At 37.0% G+C, this 27600-nt stretch overlaps 1 protein-coding gene across 9 annotated transcripts; it reads right to left on the bottom strand.

Annotated features, from left to right (window-relative positions):
• Positions 1-786: 786 nt before the first annotated feature.
• Positions 787-21799, bottom strand: LOC6040955 (muscle LIM protein 1). Of its 9 annotated transcripts, none has more exons than XM_038252217.1 (10): positions 21679-21799; positions 15875-16129; positions 11453-11615; positions 8050-8161; positions 5537-5633; positions 5076-5163; positions 4431-4727; positions 4048-4368; positions 3859-3909; positions 787-2345 (listed from the first exon to the last, which is right to left on the bottom strand). In XM_038252217.1, the coding sequence occupies exons 2-10, from the start codon at positions 15987-15989 to the stop codon at positions 2069-2071; spliced, it is 1521 nt and encodes a 506-aa protein (XP_038108145.1). In that variant the 5' UTR covers positions 15990-16129; positions 21679-21799; the 3' UTR covers positions 787-2068. The 9 variants fall into 9 exon arrangements, 8 of the variants coding, with proteins under 8 accessions (XP_038108145.1, XP_038108140.1, XP_038108144.1 ...); XM_038252212.1 differs by lacking the exon at positions 5076-5163 and adding an exon at positions 4838-4934; XM_038252216.1 differs by lacking the exon at positions 5537-5633 and adding an exon at positions 5242-5338.
• Positions 21800-27600: the final 5801 nt, after the last annotated feature.

Below are 27600 nucleotides of genomic sequence, written 5' to 3'. Positions count from 1 at the left end.
TAATTTAATTTTAAAAAGTACTTGATATTTTTGTAACACTAAGGCCGATGCAAATATTTAAAAAAGTTTTTGTCCCTCGGCCCTGGCCGAGGTCAAGGGGGGAGCGGGGAGCAAAAAAATAAAAAAAATATAAAAATTTAAATAACAAGCCATAATCTTCACATTTAAATGAAAAAAGTGTTTTAAAATGCATTTTACACTAGTTCAGTTGTTTTGCGATCATTAGTTTTCAAAAAATCTAAGATCTGACAAAAACAAAAATTGTATCGAAAAAAAAGATTTTGCATCAAAAATTTTCAAAAAATCTTAAGATTTTTTAGTAAACTCAAACATGGTAAAAATGATTTTAAACGCAGGAGAATGTATTTTAATTTGATTTCAGCTGGTTGCCCTTGAATTTTCATTGAAATTTTGAAGTTTAGCAGCCATTTAAAAAAATCAAAATTCAAATTATATTGAAAATGGACTGAAAATATTTCTAACTATAATTTCCTGCTTTCTTTTTTTTAGTATCCATAAATTGCCTGTTATTTGATTTTAAAATTTTTTGAACACTAGCAAAATTAAAATACATAAATAAATAAAAATCTGGTTTATGGTCAATACATTTTATATGAAAACAATAAATCTCACAACAATGTTGGCGATTTTTTTTATTTTGCACGAATCTGGCTCTGATTTATTTTCGGTTTTCCGTTACAACCCTGCATTGCAAATATGCGTCGGGACCACTGACCTTGTAGATGCTGCGGTATTTTCTTTCTTTAAAAATAATACACTGGTTAGTAGGTTTTTAGCAGATTTTTATTGAATAAATATCATTTTTGTTTTTTTTTTTACATTACGAGACGTAATAAGTTACCTAACTTAGCGCAATTATATATAGATTATTAATTAGCAAAATTACAGTAATGATGATAGCAAAATGTGATGCAAAGAAACAATTCTTCGCAGTTTTTGTTGTTGTTTTGATCTCAGATTAATTGTATAAAAAAGTATCTAACCGCCTACCACAGGTTCCTCATAAAAACTAGGAGTAGCATTTTTTCGGTCGTTTTAAACTTTCTTTAATATCTTTCGCTATCTAGCACTAGCATTTTATATGTTGTCAGTGTGTATTGTTTGATGTAGAACACGTTTGTGTCGTTGATTCCGCTGCGCGTGTATGTGCGTGTGTACGTGTGAGATGTTTTTTTAAAGTAATAAATTAACTTAGATTTTTTGTCGCGTTACTCAATCCATTCACTAGCTTGCTGTTAAAATTCACATCGGCTAAGCTGGTATTCTCGCATGTATTCGTGTTTGTCAATGCTTCATCTAGTAAATAAAGTAAACAATTAAAGTAAAATTTTGAAAACTAACCGTACCTTAACGAGTTCGTGTTAAAAGTGGATTTTTGGGTATGTCTCACAATAGATTTGCTTCTCTAATGTTATGTTAAGTTTTCTCGTAAGCAAACACCACTAAGCCGCTTTCTCTCAATTTCTACGCAGTAAGTTGTAAGGAAAGTAAAATATTTAAACAGTTTATGTGTGTAAGGTTCGGCTTTGTTTGAATGTACATGAGTTGAGATGAGTTTTGCACAGTTTTTGGATCTTGTTCTTTCTGGTGATCGCAGGGTTTGGAACCCTTCGCCCTGGTCGTTCGCAATAGCCTACATTACTAGATGCTTTGGACTGCTCATTTGCTCATCTGTTTAAAGGTTCAAAATTTTGAAGTTTCCTGTTGAATTTGATTGTTCATTTTTTTTTTGTTGAGCAGCAAAGCCCTCATACTAACATCTTACACTTCTGGTTGATTTGTCAGAGACTTTGAACTACGGTAAGCAACGAAATGTGAACGATTTTTTGACGGATTCGTGGACAGCGGGAAATGTTTAGCAGAATAAAAGGGTTCGTCTCTCCACTGTCGTTGTCGTCGTCGCGCGTGGAAAGCTTTGAAAAATACATTTAGGCTTTTCTTTCTCTGGTAATTGTAACGAATATAAAAAAGAGTTTGTAATAATAAAGTAAAATAAAACCAGGATTGCTGTAAGGGGTTTTTAAGGGGGAGGATATGGTTGGGCAGCTTAGGTCATCGTGAGCGCTCCGGCGCCGATGCCGAAGCCGACGCCACGTGGGCCGTAGTTCCGGCCGTAGCAGCCTCTGCAGTAGATCTCTCCGTTCGGGGCGTCGTTCAGGTTGGTCGAGTCGAGCGACTTGTGGCAGTCGAAACAGCTGAAGCACCGCTTGTGCCACACCAGGTTCTTGCTCAGCATCTTTTCGGCCTCGTACACGGCGTAACCGCAGCGGCGGCAACCCTTGCCGTCCTTGGCCTTGGGGCCGCTCATCGGCTTAACGTCGGTTCTGCACGCAGGGTGTAACGTGGGAAAGGTGGATAGGAAGATGAGAATAAAAGCGGTTGATTAGAACGTGGGTTTCAATGTAGCATGTGGTATCATATTTTTTTTCCAATTGATTTAACTAAGATTAATCTTAGGATAGCTGAACAAATGAATATGATTAGATATTATGCCAAACATCTAATGAATTCTTGAATGAAATTTATCAAATTTTGTACACTTAAAAGATTTTTACAATGATGGAAATATGATATGGTCAATTCTTAGAATCAAATTTTATCTCGCTCATTCGACTTCAAGTCTTGATTTCTCTAAAAATTAGTATGAACAGTAAAAAATATGAATTGAATACCAAGTGTAGTGTTGACTTTTTTTATTTCCCTAGAAAAGGTACTTTAGTAAGTTAAGTTAGGCCGTTGCAAATATTTTTCAAAGTTTATGTCAAAGTTGTCCTGAATAATCAGGGGGCAAAAAATATATTTTTTCGAAAAACTTCAAAATTTTAATGAAAATTAAAGTTTACTCAACTGAAAACCAGTTAAAATGCATTTTCCCGCGTTTGTAATCATATTCAGCATGTTTGAACTCCTTTGAAAACATTTTAAATTTTCATGAAATACCAATGTACAGTCCCACGAAAAGTTTTTTTTTTGCGAAAAAAATCCGTCAATACCTAGGTATTTTCAAAACTAATGATTGAAAAGCAACTGTACACCTGTAGAATGCATTTTAAAACACTTTTTTCATCCAAATCTTGAAACCTAGGCTTGTCATTTCAATTTTTATATTTTTTATTTTTTTTTGTATGGACAGCTGCAAAATTTGTATGGAAAATTTTATGGACAAACTAATGATGCAAAATGGCTTCTTTGGGCCCCCGATAGCACCAAAAAAGTTTCAGGCGGATTTAAAAATACAAAAAAAAATCGAATGATCGAAATCTCAGACAATTGCTCAGTAACAGTCGTTCGACGAGTGCTGAAAAAGTCATTTGTTGCAACGAGTTGAATACAACGTTTTTTTGCAATTCCAGAAAACACTCCTTGAATTTGACTTTTTTCAGTGAAACTTCGGTTTCCACGCTTGAATGTTATTTGCCGTCAGGATAAGTGTCAAACTACGAAACCGTCTCGAAACGTGTTACTTTTCGATTCAAGTGCTGAAAAGATGACCTTTTCAGCACCCAAATGGATGTTGGAAAGGGCTTTTCAATATGTTTTTTTTTGGGTATCAACGGAATAGCAAAAATAGAAGTATAAATTAAACAAAACCTTCTTAAATAAATAGATATAAACTTTTCAGGTTTGAAATCAAGTTTTGTGGATCTGTAAAAGCCAAAAGATGAGACATTTAAAGCTGTACAAAATGACGTTCGTGTGATGAAAGGGGAGGATGTAGCGTTGTGTTGTTTTACACCTCGACCCGAGTTTTTCGTATCGATGAATGAAAATATTTACAAATGCAAAATATGGTCATTCTAAACTGCATAATCTCACGCAGATCATCATGTGGCTTACCCTTCCATAGCCTGAGCCAAAGCATCGGCAATCAACGGCGAAAATTCATTTCTGATGTAGCGAGCAACAATTAGATGGGAGGGGGACGAGAACATAATAGGGTTGGGGGTTAGTTTTCAAATTTTGAATTTGGAATTTCGGCATGGAATTGTAAACTTTTTTCAAGCTGTCCAAGATTGAGATACTTACAGCACCGGGGCGGACTGCGCATCGGTCGACACCAGCGTCGGCGTGTGGCCAAAGCCGAAGCCCTTCGGTCCGAACAGCTTGCCGTAGCAGGCGCGGCAGTGGATCTCCTTGTCCGGGCCGTCGCACGCGATCATCGAATCCAGCGGCCGGTGGCACTCGGCACAGTTGAAGCACTTCTTGTGCCACATGGTGCCCTTGGCCAGCTGCTGCTCGGCGGCAAACACCATTCCACCGCACCTCGGACAACCCTGGCCGGCGGGCGCTTTGATGCTGGTCGTGTCGTTGATCACCATCGGCTTCTGGGAGGCCATCTGTTCCTCGCTGGGAAAGGAAGGAGGTTAGTTGAGAAGGTCACGTAAAGTGCGCGCGCAAGTCGGACTCACGTCATGCAGTCGGTCTGCAGGAAGCCGGAGCCGCAGGCGAATCCGTATCCGTGCGGGCCCCACTTTTTGCCGTAGCAGGTCTTGCAGTACACGTCGTTATCCGGACCGTCGCAAGCGATGATCGAGTCCAGCGTCTTGGTACAGTCGCGGCACTTGTAGCACTTGCGATGCCACTCGCGGCCCTTGGACAGAACCTGTTCGGCGGCGAACACGACTCCACCGCAGCGCGGGCAGCCCTGGCCCGGGGAAGCCTTGATGGCACCCGTGTCGATGGCCGACGGCTTGATCGAAAATTCGCTGCCGAGAGAGAATGAGGGAATTGGATTAGGTTCAGGGAGATTTTTAGGTTATGACGCAGGTCAACGCGTGACAGTCACTAACTGAACCAAGTGTGGAATCGGTTGTACCTTTGCAGATCTAAATCCCTAGCGTCGCACATCAGACCCAGGAAGGATATGCCCGAGTGGCCGTACCCTCGGGAACCGAATCTACTGGCATAGCATCCTGCGGAGAGGACAATTCAAATCAAGTCTTGGTAAGATCCACATTTCACATACAGACACGGACACGGTTCTCACAGGTTACAGTTAGTGACAGTACCACGGGTAGAGTGAAAAGACCAAGAGTTATCCAAACGAAACCTACCTGATAATGTCAGTGCTATCGGTTTGCAAGGCTCCACCGCCTTGACCGTAGCCGTATCCCTTCGGGCCAAACTTTTTACCGTAGCACACTGCGAAAGACACAGAGTCGACATTCAACATACAAGAGAGACCATCAAGTCAGAGCCCGAGCCAGATCGTATACCAACCTCGGCAGTAGATTTCACGATCCGGACCCTCGCAGCAGTTCACCGAGTCCAGATTCTTCTTGCACTCGCCACACTTGAAGCATCCCTTATGGTAGGCCTGCGGGAGGAACATTCAACGGACAAAGAAACAGATAAAGTTACAGGTACTTGGACACGTCCGATTAGTGAGACATTAGTCGCTGCTACTTGAACAGATAGCGCTTGGCGCGCGGTAAGCTTATTTACAACTATACATCTACGTCTGAGAACCAAGGAAACATTTAGTATTCCTCCCACAAAGATCTAACTAATCTACCTCGGCAGTAGATTTCTTTGTCCGGACCATCGCAGTGGATCGTCGAGTCCAGGGTGCGGTTGCAGACTAGGCACTTAAAGCAGCGTCGGTGGTAGCCCTGCGGATATTTTTGGTTAGTTAGGGAAGCGAAGCGAAAAAAATAAAATGAGGCAAGATTAGTATCAAGAAAGCATTGAGCAAGATATATATTGCAAGATCTGCTTGTTTTGCGAAATTTGATTTAAAAATCGATTATTTGATGCCCACATAGCAATAATGTTGAGTTTTTTTTTTTGTCAAAATCGAAGTTTTGAGAATTTTTTTAGTGTTTTCAAAAAAGTATTTTTTTTGTCTAAATGTATGAAAAATTCCCAATCATTTGATACCCATACTGAAAAAACTCAAAATTTAATTATTTTTTTCACAAATGCAAATGCTTTGTGAAAATTATGGAGCATTTTCAAAAAATGTACAGTTGACTCTCTGGTTGTCAATATCTAAGGGACCTTCGAGGAAGAGAAGCATCAGTTTACAGAACGAAGCAAAATGAAGACTCGATTGAAATTAGTTTTTTCTTGATAACCAGCTATGGGAGAGAATCATAGCAACGTCCAGCAAACAAAAACAAAGAAATGTCAAACACCCTTCAAAGATTCGTTTCTCAAAGAAAAATGTATATGCAAGCCATGAGAAAGTGAGATTATTGACAACCGGAATAGATATTTAAAGCAAAAAGAATCCAAGGGACCATCAAGGAAGAGATCCTTCGAGCAAGAAAAAATATCGAGGATAAAGACAATCGAAGTATGCAGTTTGAAGAGACTGAAGAATTCATCGGTACATGGAGAAATATTGATAACGAAGAGATCGGCAGCCAGAGAATCGACAAGCTGTCGATCTTCTCGATATCAATATTGCTCCAGCTGCCAAAAACATTTTAAGTTTCTCAAGAAGTATGCTTGATTTTATGTTCTATAATTTGAAACCTCCCACTCTCGACAGTCCCTTCAATATCGACAGCGAGCGAGTCCACTGTATAGTTATTTAAAATTTCAAAACCTTTGGTACACACATTGCAATAACCAGAATTTAGAGTTTTTTTTAAAGAAAATACATAGTTTTGTGAATATTTTTGATTGTTTTTAATAATCATGATAATTTGTAAAATTTATGCGAACTTGAAAATTTAAAATTGATTTTTTTTCTCTAAAACAAATCGGTTTACAGATGAGTTCTTCAATCCCTTAAAACTGCATAGGTACTTTGATTATCTTCTTTCCTCGATATTTTCTCTTGCTTTAAGGATATTGACATTTGTTTGATTTTGTTTGGTGAACGTTGCTATGATTCTCTCCCATAGTAGGGTATTGTACCTTATTTTCAATCGAATCTTCATCTCACCGGATAGTCAACTGTATCATATCGAGAAATTAAAAGTGAGAGTGTGTGCGTGCAACATGGAGTTAAACTTTTCAAAGTGCTATGGTAATCTTCACAGCAACTTCACAGAAAGTTTAACTCCATGTTGCACACACTCTTACTTTTAATTTCTCGATTGTTCAGTAATCAGCATTTAAAGGACGTGCAGAAGAAGAATCTTAGCATTTTTGAAGTTGTGAATACGACCTGGAGCCACTATTCAGACTGTATAATACGAAACTATTAATTATGTGTTTTTTGTAGATTGATTATCTGAATTTCGTTCGAACATCTTTAGATAGTAAAAATTCTAGATTATTAAGTCTGCAAGTAAAAAAATATTTATTTTCCTAAAACTGATAAATTTTAGGTCGCGTACAACTAAAAAGCATCAAATTTGATATCAGCGAATCAAAATTAATGATTGCTTGGCGTCAAATTTCAAAACAGTTTTTGTATTTAATTACAAATCAAACGAACATTAACATATTTTGAGAAAATTTTCATGAAAATATGATAAAATAACATAGTCGCAAAACAAATTGTTTTGTTGTACAGAGCGGATTCGCATATTTAAACGGAATCTGAATTCGCAAATTGGAACGACTAACAACTGTCAACGGTTTAAATCATGTGCACGGAAATCATCGAACAATGGGTTTTCAAAATGTCAACATCAGTTTGACAACTGGTTAAACCGCTCTTTACTTAAAAATGATAGTTCAACATTCTTTAGTACACTCAAACCCCGATGGCTTGACACCAACTGTTGTCAAACGAATGGGGCCACTTTTTAGTTTAACACCCTTTTTAAATGGAGTTCACACACACTACCAAACGTTTGTTTCGATAGTTGGCGTGAGCGCCGGGTAAAAAGTGATAGTTCATCACTTTTTAGTTTTACTTTGTCAATCCAACGGGGTACAAACTAAAAAGTGTCAAACGAAAAAGTGACCAACCACCGGGGGTTGAGTTGATGAAATAAAAAAAAGTCCGACAATTGCAAACAAAGAAAAACCAAAGCATTAAAAAGCAGCATTTTCGAGCATCAAAAGCGAAAAAAAAGTAAAAACAACACAAACAATAGGACATAAAAATAAAAAAAAGAAACTCACTCTTCCACGTGCCAACATTTGCTCGGCCATGTAAACAAATCCACCACAACGAGGGCAACCTTCTCCTTCGGGTGCTTTCGATATCGGTTTCGGCTCAGTGTGCCCGTTAGTTCTGTATGTATGCGATTTTGTGTGTGTGTTTTTTTTGTTGGGGGTGGCGAATGATCAGGTGGTATATATGTGTGACGGTTGTTTGTATTGGTGGTGAACAATGGCGGAAGAGAATGGATGAGAAAACGAAAAAGAGAAAAAAAAAGACAGAATTAGTGGATTTTTGTTTCTACTTCTTTCGACGTACACCTGGTTGGGTGTACTTATAATGTATGATAAATTGGATTATTTTGAAAAAGAAAACACAGAGAAGAAATTAGGTACAACAGATAGACATTTCTCACAGTACTCGGTTGAGTGTACTTAATTTAATCTCGGGACAAGGTCAAGTCCCCCGTTTTTATTTTCCTTTCAGTCATGTGTCCGACTTTACTTCGCTAATGTCTCAATTCACATCTCATAAGTTTTAGACAACAATTTTATTCAGTGACAATTTGCAACTCCAGGGCACTTTCCTTATCCTTTTTTGAAAGAGGTACGGAAATATATTAAAGAAATAGTTTGTTTGCGAAAATTTAAACAATTTTACAAGATCCAAGAAGGCCGGATAGTCGATGGGATAGAATAAGTAAAGAAAGATAGTATGAACATGTTAGTATGGTAAACCGGTGTATGTATTTGTGTGTTATGATCTGATTAAGGCAAGAGGGTGATACATGCAGTATTTATAAAAGAGTGTGAGTGAGTGTGAATGTGTATGTGAGAGGGTGTGACAAAAGCACAAGCAAAATACAACATTGCGCTGGTGAGACACAAAAACAAACAAAAACACAAACTCGGAAGATCATCGTTTCCAACGGTTTGAGCTGTCAAAATAACTGTTACACAAAATGGATAGTGGAAAGGGTAGAGACGCTACACAAACAAAAGAGAGTCAAACAAAACTTGGAGGAAACATTAGGGGTTACAACAATAACACGACAAAAAACAACAGATAACAAAGTGGCTCACCGATCAAATGTCAAAATACACGTACAAGAGAGGCGACACGCCAGACGTTTCAGGTTGTGGCTTTGTTTTGGATTTATGTTTGGCTTTACACGGGGGTTTGCTTTGTATGTATTGTTTCAGGGACAGTTCGAGATACGCAACAAATACATCAGACACGGTCCAATAGACGGTTGATATGCATGGGACACACACACATGTAAAGTGGAACAATGGACAAAACAGGGAGGGCATTTTCTCCGCCTACTATCAAAAGTGGAGATATGAGACTGACCGAGGGGGACATACAGTGTGGTTGTATGTATGCGACGGGTCACTTGGATGACGTTTCGAGAAAGGTTTTTGAATGTTTCTGTGTTTTCGAGTATGTTGATGGGCTTTGTTCAAGCGTGTGTACATTTGGGCACTGCACTTTTGTTTACGGTGTAATTTACATTTATTTTTCAATGGTGCGACGTGAGTTTTGTGTGTATTGGTGATTTTAGTTTTATTTACCAAGCATGTGCTATCAACATTGAAAGTTTTCGAAATCACATAATAATCAAAATCCTTAGTTCGCGCGTGACAATATATAAAACATAATGAAATTAGTCACAGGTGATTTATTCAAAATCAATTTATTTCATTTAATTGTTTTACATTTTACGAAGTGGCCAAAAATCAGTAAAAATTTCACAATTCAAGAAGCTTCCTACAAACTAAACTTGGGTTAAATATTTGACTCCGTTGGTATGCTGCATTTACTTGTGTTTTTTTTTCTCATGGTTGCATAACAGAACACATTATCTTTACTTTGATTAACAAAAATACTTATTTTGTTTGAACACTCTACAATCATTTAAAACGAAACAAAACCCGAAACTATCGTCGTTCATATGTATTACTCAACTTTACTTAGATATTCATATCTGTGTATGTGTGTTTATGTTTTAATGATATAGAATACAAGGAAGAATTATTTATAGTATGCCTGGCAAATACGATGTTTTTTCAAAGTACAAAATTGTTAGATTTAGTTTATATTCTCCTCAATATTACGACGTTTGTTGTGTGTGCGCGCGTTAAATGACTTTCTCATGGTGCCAAAATTTGAGGAAAAAACTTTTGCTCGTTGTGTTGAAGTTTTGTGAAGTTTTCTTCATTGTTTATTTTTTAAAATAATCTGCTTACTCTCTCTTTCTCTCTCTTACTCTCTCCTAAACGGGATTTTTTTAAAAGATCTTATCGTTCAACTGGTGCCGGTTGGGACTTGTATTACGACACTGGCAGAGTTTACTTGCTGGAATGACAGTGGTTGATTGTTTGGTTGTAGTGGTGGTTTGGTGATAGTCAGTGGATGTTAAAATATATATAGTAGCATTTGCGGTGGTGGTTGGTGGTTTTTGGTGGTTGTGGTGGTGGTAGTTGCAGGTGGTGTCGCATTTTTATATATATTTTTATGAAACAAGAGAAATGAAGAACAGAAAATGAAGTAAATCAGCATGCATCGAAGGGTTTACATATGTATATCGTAATCAACAAAATTGAATTTAATAATTGCTTGATAAGAAATAAATTAAAAATTGAATTTGTCGTTAGTTTCAAGCAATTTTTTAAAATTCAATGGACAGGTTTACAAAAAAGTTCTAGAAAACTAACAAAAAAAAAAAACTTATCATTTCATCAACACGGGAGAAAAGGGGTGAACTAAACATTTGAAAACACTCCGGGTAAGTTTGGGTACACGGAGAAAAAATAGTTCCCAAAATCGTGGAAATCGAACCATGAAATTTGAACACTTTGTTCAAACAATCGTGAACGTTTGTTCACAATTTTGGGAACTCATTTTTCTCCGTGTACGTAGAGAATGTTAAGAGTTTCCGTTTAAGTTTTTTTTTGTACAACAATGTCCTAAATGTTCTACATGGATGCTCTTAACGTAGAAATCATTAAATCAACCTTTTAGCGAAACCGAAATGTCAAAAAACAAAATGGAAAAAGGCCCTTATGAAATTGTCTTGGATTTAAGATATGGAATCTGATTAGTCGAATGTTTACTGATCAATGTAGATGATACTGTAAGGCAAAAGTCTAAGGAAAGGCCTGTCTACACCAAACTCAAGTGCTCCTTGTAGAGATTGTGAATTGATTTATCGTTATTCAATTCACGTAAATCAATTCTCAATGTTTGAACTGAAAATAAAACCGGTTGGACTCCCTCATACCAATAAAGGGGACTATTTTTTAACCAATTTAGACTTGAAAGTGTGCGTTTATCAAAACTACTCTTGAATTGGGAGTTACGACACGGAGACACACACTCATTTTTATGCGAAGGAGAAACCAATTAGAGGGGGACACTTACCCTTCGGTCTGGAATTGGGCACCGGAGTCCATCGACAGGCAGCCGGCACCGCCACCGAATCCGTAACCCTTGGGTCCGTACTTGCGGCCGTGGCAATTTTTGCAGTACAGCTCGTTCTCGTGCTCGGCGCAGTTGGTCGAGTCGAGCATCTTGCCGCACATTCCTAGGGGAGGAGAATGAAACAAATAGTGTTATTAGAAGGTTATACTGGTATTTTTTTTAAATCAGACATAAATTCTTTAAAAAATAGGTTTGAGATTTTGGGTGTGAAGAAATCTACTGACTTAATGTGGTTTTTGTGATTAATATAAAACAATAATTTTGTGATTGGTGAGAAGACAATATAGGATGTTTAAATTTGTTCATCTTGATAGAAAATGAATTATGGAAAACAAGTTCAGCTAAAAGTTGAAGATATTGATTAGAAATCCAAAATCGAGACATACTTCTGATTAACCAAGCATCTCCATTAAACTAATCATGAAGTTGTATTTTAATGGAGTATTCAGTTTTTGGTCAAGTTAGTGTTAGATCTTATGTTTATCGTTCCCTTTTTTATTGTGAACATGTTAACATGTCAATTTACCCCGTTTCTGATTTATATTTGATAAAAAAAAATGTACTTTGGACTTATGGAATCCACCTCTGTGGAAAAAGTCGATCCTAATTGGTTTAGTTTTGCATATTTCTTTTATATTTTAAACGATAAATTATATTTCAGATTTTTTCAAAAGTAATTACAATTTAATTTTGTCCTGTTTCTGCTCCATTTAGAAGATCAATCAATCAAAAAGTTAAATGTAGCAAATCAATCCGCCGAAAAAAACGCGCTAACAAACCGCTAAATTTAGATAACTAACTAGGCGCCTGGTGCGCCACACATGCGTTCACTCTAGAGGGGTGGTTTCGTGTGCAATTTTCACCACAATCTCGGGGCCATAAACATTGTGGCACTATGTGTAAACTGCCGACATCCGGGCCCGCTCCGGCTCCGGAAAAGTCAAAAATTAAAAATAAATTGCTTTCCAATTTTCACGAGAATTTGTGGTTAAACTGCCTTCTGGAATGGCCAAATGTCACGTCTCATTAAGAAGGGGACGATGAAAAGTTATCCCATCAAGTTTTGCACTATGGAATACAAAGAAGTATTTTTTTCTTTAATTTTTTTATTTAAATTTTGGAACATGACACGAAATTGTCTGGATATTATTTTAAAGTAATCCCAAAATTTTGAAAAAAGCCCCCTTTCGAGCCGAGTCTACTGGCCTGGCTTGGGGTCATTTGTCGTGACCGAAGTGCATTCGTGGAGCCGCACGGTTGCCAAATAAATAACTCTAATTGAAAAATTCTTGGCAACGTGCCGCAGCCGACAAGTTTCGACAGGCGACGGAGACGGGTGACCTCGTTTTTGGGGGTGCGTTGGATGCCGGCGGCGACCGACGACGAAATGTTAATTAAGAGTGTGCGGAGTTGGCCACTGCAGAAGCAGCTGTTTGGCTCGTTATGCTAGGGCCGTGGGCGCCATTTTGCGTAAGCGTCGAATGAAATGTCAATTTAAATTAAGGACAAGGTAGGGGAAATATACCCATTTTAATCACACTAAGCCATTCGACCAATTCTCATCACTTTTGCCGTTTTCCGCTATTAAATCGACATTTTCAGATGTATCAACAATGAAGAGTTGCTTGCTCACTTAGATTTGAGCTATTTATTACTTTGGAACAGTCGAAAACACTTTATTTAAGCTGTAATTCATGATCAAAGTGCTGATAGGCCGATAATAGAAATAGGCTGAGAGAGGGTATAGTTCCCCTATTTAGATTTTTTTTGCTATAGAAAAAATCGATAGAGTAAAGGTACAAACGATATTTCCTATAATCAGTTTATTTCAACAACTTTGAAGAAAAACAAACAAAACCAAGGCAGTATAACCCACGAGTCTTAGCGGTTTTTATTGCAAGATTTCAATTCGCAAAATAAGGCTTGGCCTGGTACATTTTTGTCTGTACCAACACCAAGAAGATGACTCCTACAATGGAGCACTTCCATTCGAGCAGTTTTTGCTTTTTTCTACAATGTATTTCTTATGGAGCGAACTGTCAAAAACTGCTCGACTGCGGGTGCTCCATTGGAATGATCTAACGTCTTAACTTAACAGTCTTACTTTGATTGGCATTGGTGGCCAAAGTGCCTCAAAAATTGACATTTTTCAAAAAATCTTTTTTACGGGTTAAATTCCATTTAAAATTCAAGGGCGGAGCGCCAGCTGCTGTTACGTCCAATCAAGCTCATATTTGGGATTTAGACTCAGTACTCCCACCGGAACCAGCCCCTGAATGCCCGCCAAAAAGTCATTTTTGTTACATCCCAATGGGTACGCGTTGTCATATTGAAAGAGCTGATGTTTTACTTGTATTTAAGGCTGTTGCAAATATATTTCAAAGTTTATGTTGCCCTTCAAAATCGGTTCAAAAAATATTTTTCAAAAATCTTCAAAATTTTAACGGAACTGTGAGTGAAATCACCTTTAAATATTTTAGAATGCATTCCCCTGTGTTTATAAACATTTTTAACAGGTTCAAGTTTGTTTAAAAATATTTTAAATTTTTGTGAAATTCCGTTGTACAGCGCAGCAAAAAGGTTTTTTTTTCGGCTAGAAAATAATTTCATCAATACTTAGATATTTTGAAAACTATGTTTGCAAAACATTAGGGCAAGTGTAAACAGTAGTTTATGCAACAAGTTGCAAATAGAAGATTTTTTTCAGCACGAGTTGAACCTTTATCCAACGAGGTTTACCGAGTTGGATAAATACGATGAGTGCTGAAAAAATAAAGTTTTGCAACGAGTTGCTAACAACATTTTTTTCAATTCCGAAAAACGCTTCTTGAATGAAATTTTATGTCAAACATTCATGGGTTTAGGAAATTCACCGTTCAAAACACAAAAAAAAAACATTTTTTTTCACTTTTCGATACTAGTGTTCAAAAGTTCAATAGAACTTTTCAGCACTGGTATTGAAAGGTATTAATTTTCCATTCTGTTATTTTTGATAGGGAAAAGTAGGCCATTTCAGTTCTCCAGAAGAACAGGAAAAGTCGGCAGTTTCACAGCGGAGTTGCAAAATAGTAGTTTATGCAACATGTTGCAAAAAGAGGATTTTTTCAGCACGAGTCGTACATTTATCCAACGAGGTTCACCGAGTTGGATAAATACGAAGAGTGCTGAAAAAATCAAGTTTTGCAACGAGTTCCATACAACATTGAGTGAAATTTTATGTCAAACTGAGTGAAATTTTATGTCAAATTTTTATGTATTTTGTCAATAAATCGTTTAAATCAAAAAAATGTTGAAAAGTGTTACTTTTCGAAACAAGTGCTGAAAAGTTCAACTTTTCAGCAACCATTTGAGTGCTGAAAAGTAAAACTTTTCAGCATTTATTTTGAAAAGTGTTGCTATTCGATTCTGTTATTTTTGGTACAGAAAAGTAGGCTATTTCGTCGTTCAAGAATGACAGGAAAAGTAAGTAGTTTCACGACGGAATTGAAATATGTATTTTAAAACACTTCTCATTCAAATGTTAGTACCAGGCTTGAAGACTATGGCTTGTTATTTAAATTTTTGTATTTTTTAATTTTTTTATTTTAAAGCCCAACCCACTTTTTTAGATTGACAATAGGTACCTAAAGCTCTACGTAATTTTTTAATTTAAGTGTAAAAAATACGATTAAAAACCAGTTCAAATATTTTTTTTTTATTTTCATGCAAAAAAAATAAATAAATTGACAAGACTAGATTTTTCCCCCCTTGGAACGAGCTCTCAATTAGGACCTTTTCTACCAAGAATTCGAAGTTATTTATCCTTTGCGGTCGTACAAAGGGTCATAGTACTCAGAAAATTTAGCATTATCGTTGTGAACAATAATATCTTAAATTTAATTTTTGTTTTAGGACCCAATTTAAATTATAAAAATATTCATTTAGTTCAGTTAATTTTTACCGACACCATCTAAAAACAGCGCACTCGTTCGTTAAATCATTTCCCACCGCCTAACAACGCAACAGCTGTCAACGCGAATAAAAATCTACGTCACTCGCTCGAGAATGGTTATTTTTATTTTTATGGCTTCCCCATTTTAAAGTGTAAAGAAGCAAAGAAATAAGAAACACTTCTAACAAGCCGGTCATTTCGGAGGACGCACAACAACACCCAACACTCTTCTCACGAGACCGATCGTCGGCAAATGTGTCAACAAAGGAACACTTCGCGCGTTTACGTCGGTCGTGACGAGCATTCACGATCGTGATCGTGCGTTCTGTGAGTTTGTGTGCGTTTAACGAGTTTTTGAACGGTTACGGGGGGGAAGAAAACGTTGCGTAACTTCAGTTTTTTTTTTTTTTGCTTTTTTCTCTTGTACTTACCGCACTTGAAGCATCCTTTGTGCCATTTGTGTCCACCGGCGACTCGTTCCTCGGCGGCGTAGACCGACTTGCCGCACTTGGGGCACTTGGGGTTCTCAGCTGGCTTGAACGGCATCTTGGCTGGTTCTCGGTTCTGGATCTAGTTTCACAAGGTGTAGAAATTCGGACCTCAAAGGGGCTTTTGCACACTAACACGCACGCACACTCGGAACTTTTTCGTCGTTTAGTCGATGTGAAAGATTCTTATTCTCCGGCCTAGATTCCGTGATGATTTTTTTTTCGGGAGTTATACACATACACACGAACGCAGTTGGTTACGTAGTCGTTTTTTATGTGGATTTTTGCGGAAAAGAAGGAAGAGATTATACATGAATCTTATGTGAAAATTATCGCGGAAACACTGGGCACACTTCAAGTCACAACAAGTCCTAAGCCTTGGCTATTTGCAAAAACTATTCTTCTGGAGAAACGCGCGATTAATCTTTTTGCGAGGATCGTCTACTGGTGGTGGCAGCTACTGAGGGATCTCTTTTTACATGTGTGTTTGTGGAACTTGTGGAGGTTCGGTTGAAAGGTAGAGGACCGTATTTTACATTGCACAACCGCCGGAGGACACCACGAAGAACGTACTGCAGGCGGTTCACGACGAATCGGGTTAGTGAAGAGCCGTGCGATCACGTCGGTTCACGATCGTGCATTGGTCGATTAGATAACAGCCATACACTGTATACTATAGTAGGCTTGGACGATGGACCGTTGAACGTCGTTGGTTCGACCGCGAATGATCTAGTAGTCCTGTTGGGCAGGTTTTGCTAAACAAAATACCTGCTTCAATCAATGTCTTTAACTGACACAAAGGCTAAAGTTGTCTACGCAACTTAGATGAGAGCACATTGAATTAAGAATTCCAGTTCAGCATGTCCCAAATATGGAGATGTAATGTGGAGAGTTAACAAGTGCAATGTGTTGTTCAACTCATACATATTGCAACCTTCTTGAAACATCTATGCAACTTACTGAATGTTGTTCTTGCAACCTGGATCTTATAAACCGTATGTCGAATGACCGCGGTCCTACGACACCCGGGAGCGCCGTGGCTACTGTCAACAACCGAACACTCTCCGCTGTGTTGGTGCACTCTGTGTGCGTTTGTGCACAAGTGCAGTGCAGTGTGCGGCGATGCAACTTTGCAACGCAATCGCGCGCTAAAAATAAGCCAACAGTCTGAACAGCAGACGTTCAGCGGCGCCGATGTTGTCGCCGTGCGGCGAGTTCTGTTTACGTTACGTCGTAGGTCGGGCCTGTGGTCGCGCAATCCAAGTCACGCGTTGCGGCATCAACTAGCGAAGAAGCAGCAGCAGCTGCAACAGTGTTGCAGTTGCGTGCGAGGGATTCGCGGTTTGACGGAAATCTAGTAGGCGAGATGTTGTTTCGGCGATGGGAGGGAGAGGTTTGCGCTAATTTTGGTTCCTTGCCACCTGTTCGACGCGGGTCTTCTTCACGCGATGATGGTTGCTTTGATCGGATGCGTGCAGTTTTGAGGTTTGCTAGCAGATCTTGTGGGAAGGGGTCGAGCTAATGGAGCTTGTCGTTATGGGTTTGAGGCAGCTGTAGGGGATCTTGAGATGTCAGAAAACGACTAACTTTCGTCAATTTTTACCTTATTACTGATAAAATAGAATTTACCTTCAAGCTCATGAAAATGCTTTTATGCCACCAAGACTCGAGCCGGAGCCACTTTGCTTCTGAGTCAAAATGATAGTTTAGATCTCTCCGTTAACGTTTTATCGGTGACATGAGCGGTCCTGTGTATTTTTAAATCAGAAACTGTTGTTTTTTTTCAATTTTTAGGTATTTAGGCATAATTAATTAAAAAATGTAAATGATGTATAGTTAGACCTGTCAAGTTGGACAAAGTTGGTGTTAAAAGAACGGTGTCACACAAAAAAACAAGACACGTTGTTCAAAAAATAAGAAAATAAAAATATCTACATCATACCAAGTAAAATTTCAAAGATTGATTAGTGTCAGTAGCCACACGACACGACAGCTTGTGACTCAAAATTTAATTTCACATCCAATTTTTTCTTCATCTTGTCACTTTCAGCTAAATAATTGCGTTCTTGTGCCGCTGAGTTATGCAAGTGTTTTCACTCGTACAAATTGGTGAAATAATTATGTTCACCCATCATTCCACAGTCAGCAAAGCATTACTTCCCACTCTCAAGAGTATAAAAAATCCTCAATCTTAATTACCTTCTCGTGCTGGCACATCGTCAGATAAATTGCCTGAATCCAACGGGCAACATTCCACGCGTGTTTTTCACTCTCTCTTGTTGCTTTTTTTTTGCTGTGTGTCAAGAATCAACTCACGAGATTCACACCCACGCACAGTAGAAGTGTGTTTCTCCCACCCACGCCAGCCGTGTGGCACACGCACTTTTCCTCGCCCGATTTCGCTGTGGTGCAGTGGGCAAAAAACGCATCCGTTCCACTTCAGCGAGTTTCCCTCTTCCTTTTAGTAAAAATAAAGACAAGTCGGTGAAAAACAAATTCCGCCAGGTGTTTTTTTGCTTTTAAAAGGGTAAAGAAACAATTTTTGGTTAAGATTTCTTTATTTTTTCCTAATATAGCATTAAACACACTTTAATAAAGTTCATAAGATTGTTGTTTAGGAAATTCAAAATAAAAATTTTAAAATTTGAAACAAATCACCGCATTTACTCTATCTGAAATAAAGAGCAACAAAACGCTCTTTTGGCAAGGAGCCATGTTGAACCGGTCGTCGGAAAACTAGTCCACGACGGTTTATAAATACTTTTTGTTGCATTTTGGATACCGGTATAGGAAGGCAGAAGGAAGGTGGTAGGGTCACTTTCTACAGCTGGACATTTTCATATTTTGCGTTTTTGCGGTCCGATTTTGTCTAATTCTGTTTGATTTTTTAGAATATCTGGAGTATTCATCAAATCAAGATTGTTATTTCTAGGACCTTGTAGCACGACATTTATCAAGTATCATGCGGCTCCACCAAAACATTTGAACTATTTTTGTTCTGTGGAGTTGCATGGCTGATCATGATTCTCCATTAATATTTTGCAAATGAATTGGTTCGGTGTTGCTTTTTGTACGCTAACTTGGAATAATATATCTTTTCTTTTATAATATAAGCTTCCTAATTGGTTGTATTTGAATGATATTTTTTTTTTATTTGATAATGATTTGCATTTCAATTCGATTCAACATATCTTTTACTTTTTTAAACAGTGCAGATTCTGAAATGTTGACCGTTTAAGGAGTTTTTAGACTATGCCAAACAAACTCGCACTTTTTGACAGTTTGTCTGCTTTGTTTGTTTGTCTGTATTTGTAAGCAGAAGCGTCAGCCTGCATACATTTGGCTTTGTTTGGAGTTTGCCGCAAATAAGTTTGCGAGTTTGGCAAACAATCAAGTAGGAATAAGTGCAATTGTCATAGTTCAATACCTCCTTTGAATTACGTTTATTAGATATTTTTGATTTTTTCAATGATTCAGAATGGAAACATTTAGATCATGAACAATGATACCAAAATTTTCAATAATATCTTAAAATATCATTAATTTTTTGTTGTAACTTTTGTCATTTATTGTGATCAGAAGCTTATACTAAAGAAAATGAGTTGATGAAAAATGACACAAATTATTTAAAAATGTAGCATTTTTTATCTGAAAATATTGTGTTTTGTTTACAGTTATTTATTTCTGCATTATTTTGAATACTTTGAAAATGATTAGGTTTAACATTTAAAATTTTTCGATCAGCAGTTTAAACTATATAAAATAAGCTGCTGAAATTGATTTTGGTTAATCATAAAATAATCATGGCAGAACATATTTAATGTTTTCACTAACAATATATAGTTAAGTTTACAGTTTTTTTTACCTTTTGTTTTTATTTGGAATGTTTTAAAAAGATGATGTTAAAACAGTGTTTCTCAACCGGTGAGGAATTCCCCCCTGGGAGGGAATTTGACCATTCTTGGGGGGGGAATGAGGATGCAATATAATGTTTTTGTTTTGAATGTTTTTGCTGAAAACTAAAAAAAATCTAGGGCATTTTCAACAAAATGTAATGCTTATAATTATTTTCAAATTGCTTGTGAAATGCGTGAATTTCTCTGCCATTTTTGGTCGTTTTTTTTTAAAGTGTCTTAAATACGATTATTTAAAAAATACGATTATAACCTAAAAAATATGAATGTTTTTTCGGAGGAATAAATTTCTCTGAAGTTTCATTTTGTTTGAAACATGAAGAGTTCTCGAATATCTTAGTTCTAGTTTTCAAAAAATATCTGTACTATATGTCTGTGAATCTGTGATACAGAATTCATGTCAATTATTTCAAATATGAGCAGTGCATCATTTTTTATAATTTCCTCGATTTCTGTTTTTTCGGTTATGAGCTAATCTTTATCTTAATTTTTCTTTAGACATTTGCATTCCATTGACCATGAGCAGCAAAAAATGACAAAACAAATCGCTGATTGCAAGAGTAGAAAAATATTTCGTAATTTTAGCCAAAATTATGATTGTTGTGAATTGATACTTAATTTATAATTGAAGGGGGGAATGGAGGAGTTGAAAATAATCCTATTTCTCAAATTCATACTATTTTGCGGCCGATTAAACAACAATTTCCTAAACTTATCTGATTTTGAATGTATGTTGCAAAATAAACAGTTCAAAACAAAAAATAAAATAAATAATTTGAGTGCTGAAAAGATGAACTTTTCGAAGTTGAAACTTTTCCTACGACTTGTGCAAAAAATACATACAAATGCATAAATCAATATTTTTGATAATCTGATTTACATTTTCAAGGAAACAGTGATGTGTTTTAATTTAAAGAAAAAAAAAATCTTTTTCTCAAGGAAAAAAAAATGCAATCAAAACGCCACAAATCACCTCCACAATTTTCCAACTTGCCAGCTCATCAGCATTTTGGCTGCAGCAAAACCCACGATCAAGCGCCTAAAAATAGCAATTTTCTCCGGGCAATGCATTTCGCCGCACAAACACTCACACACACACTCACAGGCACCACCTTCCATGGGGATGGGGCGTGAAAATTCCATTCCGACAATTGGGATTGCATAATTTTCGTGGCAAAATTGCAGTACGACTCCGTGAGGCGGTTTCTTCGAGAAAATACGGTCCTCAAATGTAGCGAGTTTTCGTCGCCCAAAAATAGCTGTAGCCACAATTAGCAGATCATCGTCATTCTGGACACTGGTTTATTTTTCTCTCGCGGACGAGGTTGAGTTTATTTTTCGCACATCACTTCTCAAATTTTGTGTCACTTTGCCATGAACTGGTTTGACTGGTCACTTATTTTAAGTCGCCGTCGTCACTTTGAGTTGTTTTTTGGTTCAAGGATTTTTTTTTTCACTTTTCGTTCTCCAGAAGAATAGTTGTTCACGTATAGTTGAAGTTTTTCCCAAATGTTGCACTTTTCACAGTCCATTGAGTGTCCTTTAGATATGTCTTGCTTTTAGTTCCAATAACCTTCACACTGTTCTATTCGACACTGGGGCTTTAAAATCAGCGGAGCACACTGCACTTTTCGATGGTATCGAGCCGAGCGATCCTTGCAGACTGATCGTGCAGGTTCTGGTCCCACCGGCAGCCAGCAGCAGTTGCCTCGCGGAACGTGTCGCACCGAGACGAGCAAAAAAAATCTAGGACGCGTGTGCCCAGGTAAACGGGAGGTCGTCCAGTAGAGACCTCCTCGTCGTCGAAGAATAAAAAAATCTCACTTTGCTCACCCACAAACTCCACGCGGCGGAATATCTCTGACACTATCAACCGTCGTAATTCGAATGATTGAATGGGGTGGCGTGCACTCGGTAGTCTATGTATCGAACTGCACACGGCACGCCACTTCTTTAAACGGCCAAAAAGTGCCATCGGGCACAAACACAGAGACAAACACGCGCACACACGTACAAAACTTGGTGGCGGAAAATTCTTTCAGCTAGCTTGTGGAAATATGAACACCGCAGTCGTACCTTTCGAGAGACGTGCGCGGAGGATTTTCGCGCGCACGCTACCCGAGATCAAGGCACAGATATTCACACGTTATTTGGGAGATTTGCGGAAGATTAAGGTAGCACGACTAATGTGATCAGAGCTTATTCCTTTGAAAACAAAACTGATCAAAGTGGAATAAATTTTGATGGAAAAAGGCTCAATATAATGTTACGGACTGGTCATAAAAATGGACATGTGAATACAGTCAAGACTCGATTATCCGAAGGCCTCGGAAAAAAAAAATCACTTCGGATAATCGAATCCAGCTGGGGGAATGCGCCCAGCAGCACAAAGCGCGCGTCAAGTGCGCGAACAGTGGCGGAAACCGCACGGTGAATTTCCGTGGCTGTGCCGCGCGGGAAAAAGTACCTCGAGGAGCAGGACGAGAAGAAGAAAGCGCCCCGTCCCGCCAACTTCCGAAGACATCGAGCTCGACCGCTAGAGTGGCCGCATCTGGGAGCAGTACTCCACCGAGACAAGCAGACGTTACCGGAGATCTTCACGCTTCCTGAGTTTTTCGCATGTTCGCATTAATGTCCCATATGCAAAAACAGCAAACTGAGAAAAACGCAAGACAAGTTTGTCCCACTAGGGCAGGGGTGACCAAAGTATGGCCCGCGGGCCAAACGTGGCCCGCGAAGTGATTTTTTGTGGCCCGCGGACCAATTTTGAATGATCATGTAAAATGGCCCGTTAATTGAAAATAAACCGTAATGGTATACTTCTCAAAATCAAGGGTTATTTTTAACTTATGTTTTTTTTAAATTTTATATTATTGTTAATTTTCATGAATCTTTCTAGTTTAAAACAATTTCACACGTTACAATATGAATAAAATTAGTAAATATCAAAGTTTTCAATATTTTTTTTTTGGAAATGTATATGAAATGTTTAAATTTGACTGAAGTAAAAAAAATGTAATCATGGTTAAAAAATAAGTATTACATATTAATTAAGCAGTCTTAATGACCCTTTTTATGGATTGAGCCATTAACTTATTTAGCACTAAGAAATCTTCCATCTCGGGGTTTGAACTACTGATAGTTGGATAACGAATCTGATTGACTACCATCTCATTCAGGCAGACTAAATGTTAAAATCAGAGGAATAAGACTGTTGCAAAAAAATTTCAAAGCCTTTTTCAATCCAACTATTCCCTGGCTCGAAAAATCAGAGACAAAAATATTTTTTCAGGCAAACTTACAAATTTCAATTAAAAATAATGTGCAATCAGCTGAAATCAATTTAAAATTCATACCTCTGCGTTCAATTTGAGCATGTTCGGGCTTACTCAAAAATATCTAGAAATCTAGAGCGAAAGAAAATTCGCTTAAATTTTTATTTTCGTCCAATCTTACACTTTTTGAAAATAATACATTTTCTATTTTTTTTTCATTGCAAAGTTGTTTAGGTATTTGAAAAATACAAAAAAAGCAATAAAACTGATGGAAAACTGTCTTTTATTTATTAAATAACGAAAATCTAGAGTTTTTTTTTGAAAAGGTCCTATAAGCTATTGTGTTTCATATGTTTATAAGACCTAATAAAAAAAAAAAAAAGTCTGGAAATGTTCAAAAAGTAACAGCAAATTCTCAAAACTTCAATTAATAGATGTAGTTTTTTGCCTTTTAAATTAAAATGAAGTTATTTATTTTTCTAAATTACCTTTTTTATACATTTGGCCCGCAAGCTCATTTGAGCATAAAATTTGGCCCGGCATCCAAAAACTTTGAGCACCCCTGCACTAGGGTGTAATATAGTTGTATGGTAAAAAATAAATGCTTTGGAAGGTGGTAAAAAATAAATGCTTTGGAAGGTGCTTTACAACTTTCCCCAAGAGAATATGGTGCTAACTTGTTCCTATAAAAAGATACAACGTGTTCAAAACTCGTCTAAAACGTGTTTTTTGCTCGAAAAACACTTTTTAGACGAGTTTTGAAAACGGTGTATCTTCTTACAGGAGCAAGTTAACACAATACTCTTTTTGGGAAAGTTGTAGAGCACCTTCCAGAGCATCCAAATATGAGTCCGGTTTTGATATAGCGTGAAACGTGGATTTTTAAAATACATATCAAAATAAAAAAAAAAAGATTTTTCCAATACAAATTTATATGGAAAATTGAACCACAGAGTAATCCAGAGGACGCAGTCCCTACAAAAGTCATCGAATTTTGTGGCTGCGTTACGTTTGTTGTTGTTGGATTTTCCTAAGGGTAGCAGGCGATTTTTCCATCAGCTGTCAGTCGAACAATCTGCAGGGGTTGCTTTGTTCAATGGTCGATGACTGGCAGGCTATGATGACAGGCGCAGAATTTTGCGTTTGCGTCAAGGCCTGACGGACAATCTTGTTCTTAGCTTAACGCCTGTGAAAATCCAGTGAACTAAGATAGCAAAAAATAACTTCTCATGCTTAGTTTTTCCTGAAGGGGTGATGCACCACGATGTACCGCGTAACGCAACCATAAATTAAATGCCAGTGCTCCCTCTGGATTACTCTGTAATTGAACAGCTTTGCGCAAAGTGAGAACTGCACGAATAGTTCTCAAACTTTGGGGAGTTGTTTAGGACCCCAAAAGGAACTGAAAAATTGCTGTGCTGGAAAATCGATTTTGTTATTACACCCTATTGTCCCACACATAGGCTAGGTGTTAAGTTTTCACGAAAAAACTGGATTTCCTCCTAAATTTTAGAACAAGGTACTGGATGTTTTAGGTGTTTTTGAAAGAGCACAAGATTTTGAGCCAATAACTCAAAAGTAATGAAAATGTATATGGGACATTTATGCGATCAAAGGCAGATTAGGTGATAAGAACTACGCTATTGTGAATTGATTATTTAATGATAATAAAAACTAATTGCATTGGATAATCGAATCTGCGGATAATAAAATCACGATTTTTTTAATTGTCTTATTTTTGATGGTCGGCCAAGATGGCGGTCAAAATGGCGGTGATAACAAATTGAAAAAATGTATTTTTTAATTTAAGAGCAAGTCCACGAACAGGGCATGAGACGTCGTTTGGACCTCACCAATCTGCCTGAAATTTTCAGGGATTGTTTGTACAAATAAAACTAGCACCTGGCCAAAATATGAGCACTCTAGATCAACGAGAAGTGGGCCAAATCGGGACAGAAAGATGGAAGGTTTAAAATCGTCAAATCTTTAAAAGGCTATAGCTTTGGTTAAATTTAAATCTAAAGAAAGTTTTTGGTATTTGAGTGAAAAAACAGCACAATTTTCAAACTCAAATAAAATAGTGTTCCATGCAAATATCGGCGTTAGTTAGATAACACCGACCAACACAATTTCTTTGCAGACTCAACTCGAGGGGAAGCATAATGTTTGGGGTCCCCAGAAACACGTGCACTTTGATTTTTTTCAGAAATATTTAGTCAGGGCCGAATGGATTTTCTCCAAAGTTTGTATGGAGAATTAGTGCTGATCATTAGCGACGAACCGCCCTAATTCTGCATACAAATTCTTAAGAAAAACCATTCGGCCCTGTCTAAATATTTTTGAAAAATTATAAATGCCCTTGTTTCTGGAGACCCCAAACTTTATGCTTCCCCTCGAGTTGAGCATGCGCAGTCATTTTTGTCAATTTTTGTAGGTCAGTGGTATCAATGTTGACTGATTTTGCACATATTTGACCCAGAGTCCTAAAATAGCTCAAGGAACAATAATTTAAAAACTTCTAAATTTAAAATGAAATAGAAGTTAAATGAACTGCAAAAAAAATTATGTGCATTTTCCTGCGATTGAAATTTTACTAAGCATGTCTGAGATAGATCAAAACTATTTTAAATTTTAGTGAAATTCCGTTGTACAGAACTGTAATTTCAATTTTTATTTTTATTTTTACCATATGCAATAATATATATTTTCGTTGAAAATTGTTATTTTTGTCTATGATTGTTACTGGGTTTCTTATACTACTAAGTTAATTAACTTAAAATACAAATTTTATTGAATAAAGGTTACAAGCTTAATCAAAATTCAATATATTTTTATTTCGGAGAAATATCAATTTCTGTTGCCGTGAACCAATTTTTGTAGATTTTTTTTTTCTAATTTACATCAAAAATTGATCTACTGAAAATGCCTATAAAAAAGAAGACATTTTTGATTTCTGTTTCAATAAAGCTTAAACTTTTAACTTGGAAATTAATTTCAGCTTTTCTTAATGTAAAATTGTCCGATTTTCCGATTCGAACTCATTTTCATCTACAAAATTATTACACTTTGAGAGTATTAATTTTTAATTCTTTTCATCAATATTTTCTTAATTAAAGATAAGGCCGATGCAAATATTTAAAAAAGTTTTTGTCCCTCGGCCCTGGCCGAGGTCAAGGGGGGGGGGCAAAAAAATAAAAAAATATAAAAATTTAAATAACAAGCCATAGTCTTCACATTTAAATGAAAAAAGTGTTTTAAAATGCATTTTACACTAGTTCAGTTGTTTTGCAATCATTAGTTTTCAAAAATCTAAGATCTGACAAAAACAAAAATTGTATCGAAAAAAAAGATTTTGCATCGAAAATTTTCAAAAAATCTTAAGATTTTTTAATAAACCCAAACATGCTAAAAATGATTTTAAACGCAGGAGAATGTATTTTAATTTGATTTCAGTTGGTTGCACTTGAATTTTCATTGAAATTTTGAAGTTTATTGTAAAAATATTTTTTTTGCCCCATGATTTTTCGGACCAATTTTGAAGGGGGGGGGGGGGGTGTCAAAAACTTTTAAAAATATTTGTACCAGCCTAACTAACTTTTGAAACATTTAAAAATTTGATAACAACTTTTTCATGAGGCAATTTAAAAACTAATGGCTTAGATTCTAAGCCTTAGAATAACGCCATGCCATTCTGTTTGTATTTATTTATTCTTATTTTTTCATTTTACAAAGCAATCTTCAACCTTTCAATATCTATCAGGTTTATGGTATAGATAACATATTTTTATTTTGAAAAAAAAAAATAGGAGAGGTTATAATACTTTCAACAAAAAAGTTAAATAGTTATGATCAGTCGCAAATTTGCAATCGGAAATGATCAATTTTTGTTAAAGTGCACTGTTTCAAAGTTTGAACATCCAATCATCTTGCTCACAAAACATCAGCGCACCTTTTCCTTCGTTTGACTCACAGAGCTTCCAACACATGCATCGCGCGAGAAGAGCAAAGTAAAGGTGAGTTCACACTAGGAATGGTTCTGTGTGTTGTTGGCTGTTTCGAACCATAATTTGTGACCAGACTTTCCCATCCCAACACACGCGTGTGGGCGTCCCACGGGGCCTTTTCTCGGTGGTTGTGAAATTTTGCCTATGAAACCACCACGATCGTGAAGTTTTTCCTCCTCAACTTTCCACCGTATGCATAAAGGCATCCCGCTGGGTTGTGTGACCTATGGATGTGGTGCAGAAATTAGAGACAAACACAACTTTTTCTCCCCCCTCCCCCCCGTTGAACGGATCCTACATAGTCCAAGTCTAGTCATATCGCGGTGGCGGTTAATCTTCACGTCAAACTTGAGAAGGTGTTTTCCTAGATTAAATCCAACCACGATCACACTCAGACATGACAGGGTTTGTGCTATGTAGTGGAGATTTTTTCGTTTTCTCGCTTTTGGTTTTGAAAATTCAAATAAAAAAAAATA

Source organism: Culex quinquefasciatus, chromosome 2, assembly GCF_015732765.1.
Source record: "Culex quinquefasciatus strain JHB chromosome 2, VPISU_Cqui_1.0_pri_paternal, whole genome shotgun sequence".
NCBI lineage: Eukaryota > Metazoa > Arthropoda > Insecta > Diptera > Culicidae > Culex > Culex quinquefasciatus.
Note: the sequence above shows the minus strand (reverse complement) of the source record. Positions and strands in the feature narration are given on the sequence as shown.

Excerpts from the sequence above, each read along its gene's own strand:
- LOC6040955 (XM_038252212.1), bottom strand. The coding sequence starts at position 15,989 with ATGCCGTTCAAGCCAGCTGAGAACCCCAAGTGCCCCAAGTGCGGCAAG. Across the intron at positions 8,162-11,452 it reads GCCCAATTCCAGACCGAAGG|AACTAACGGGCACACTGAGC; the intron begins GTAAGTGTCCCC and ends GCATACATACAG. Across the intron at positions 2,346-3,858 it reads TTGGCTCAGGCTATGGAAGG|AACCGACGTTAAGCCGATGA; the intron begins GTAAGCCACATG and ends CCCTGCGTGCAG.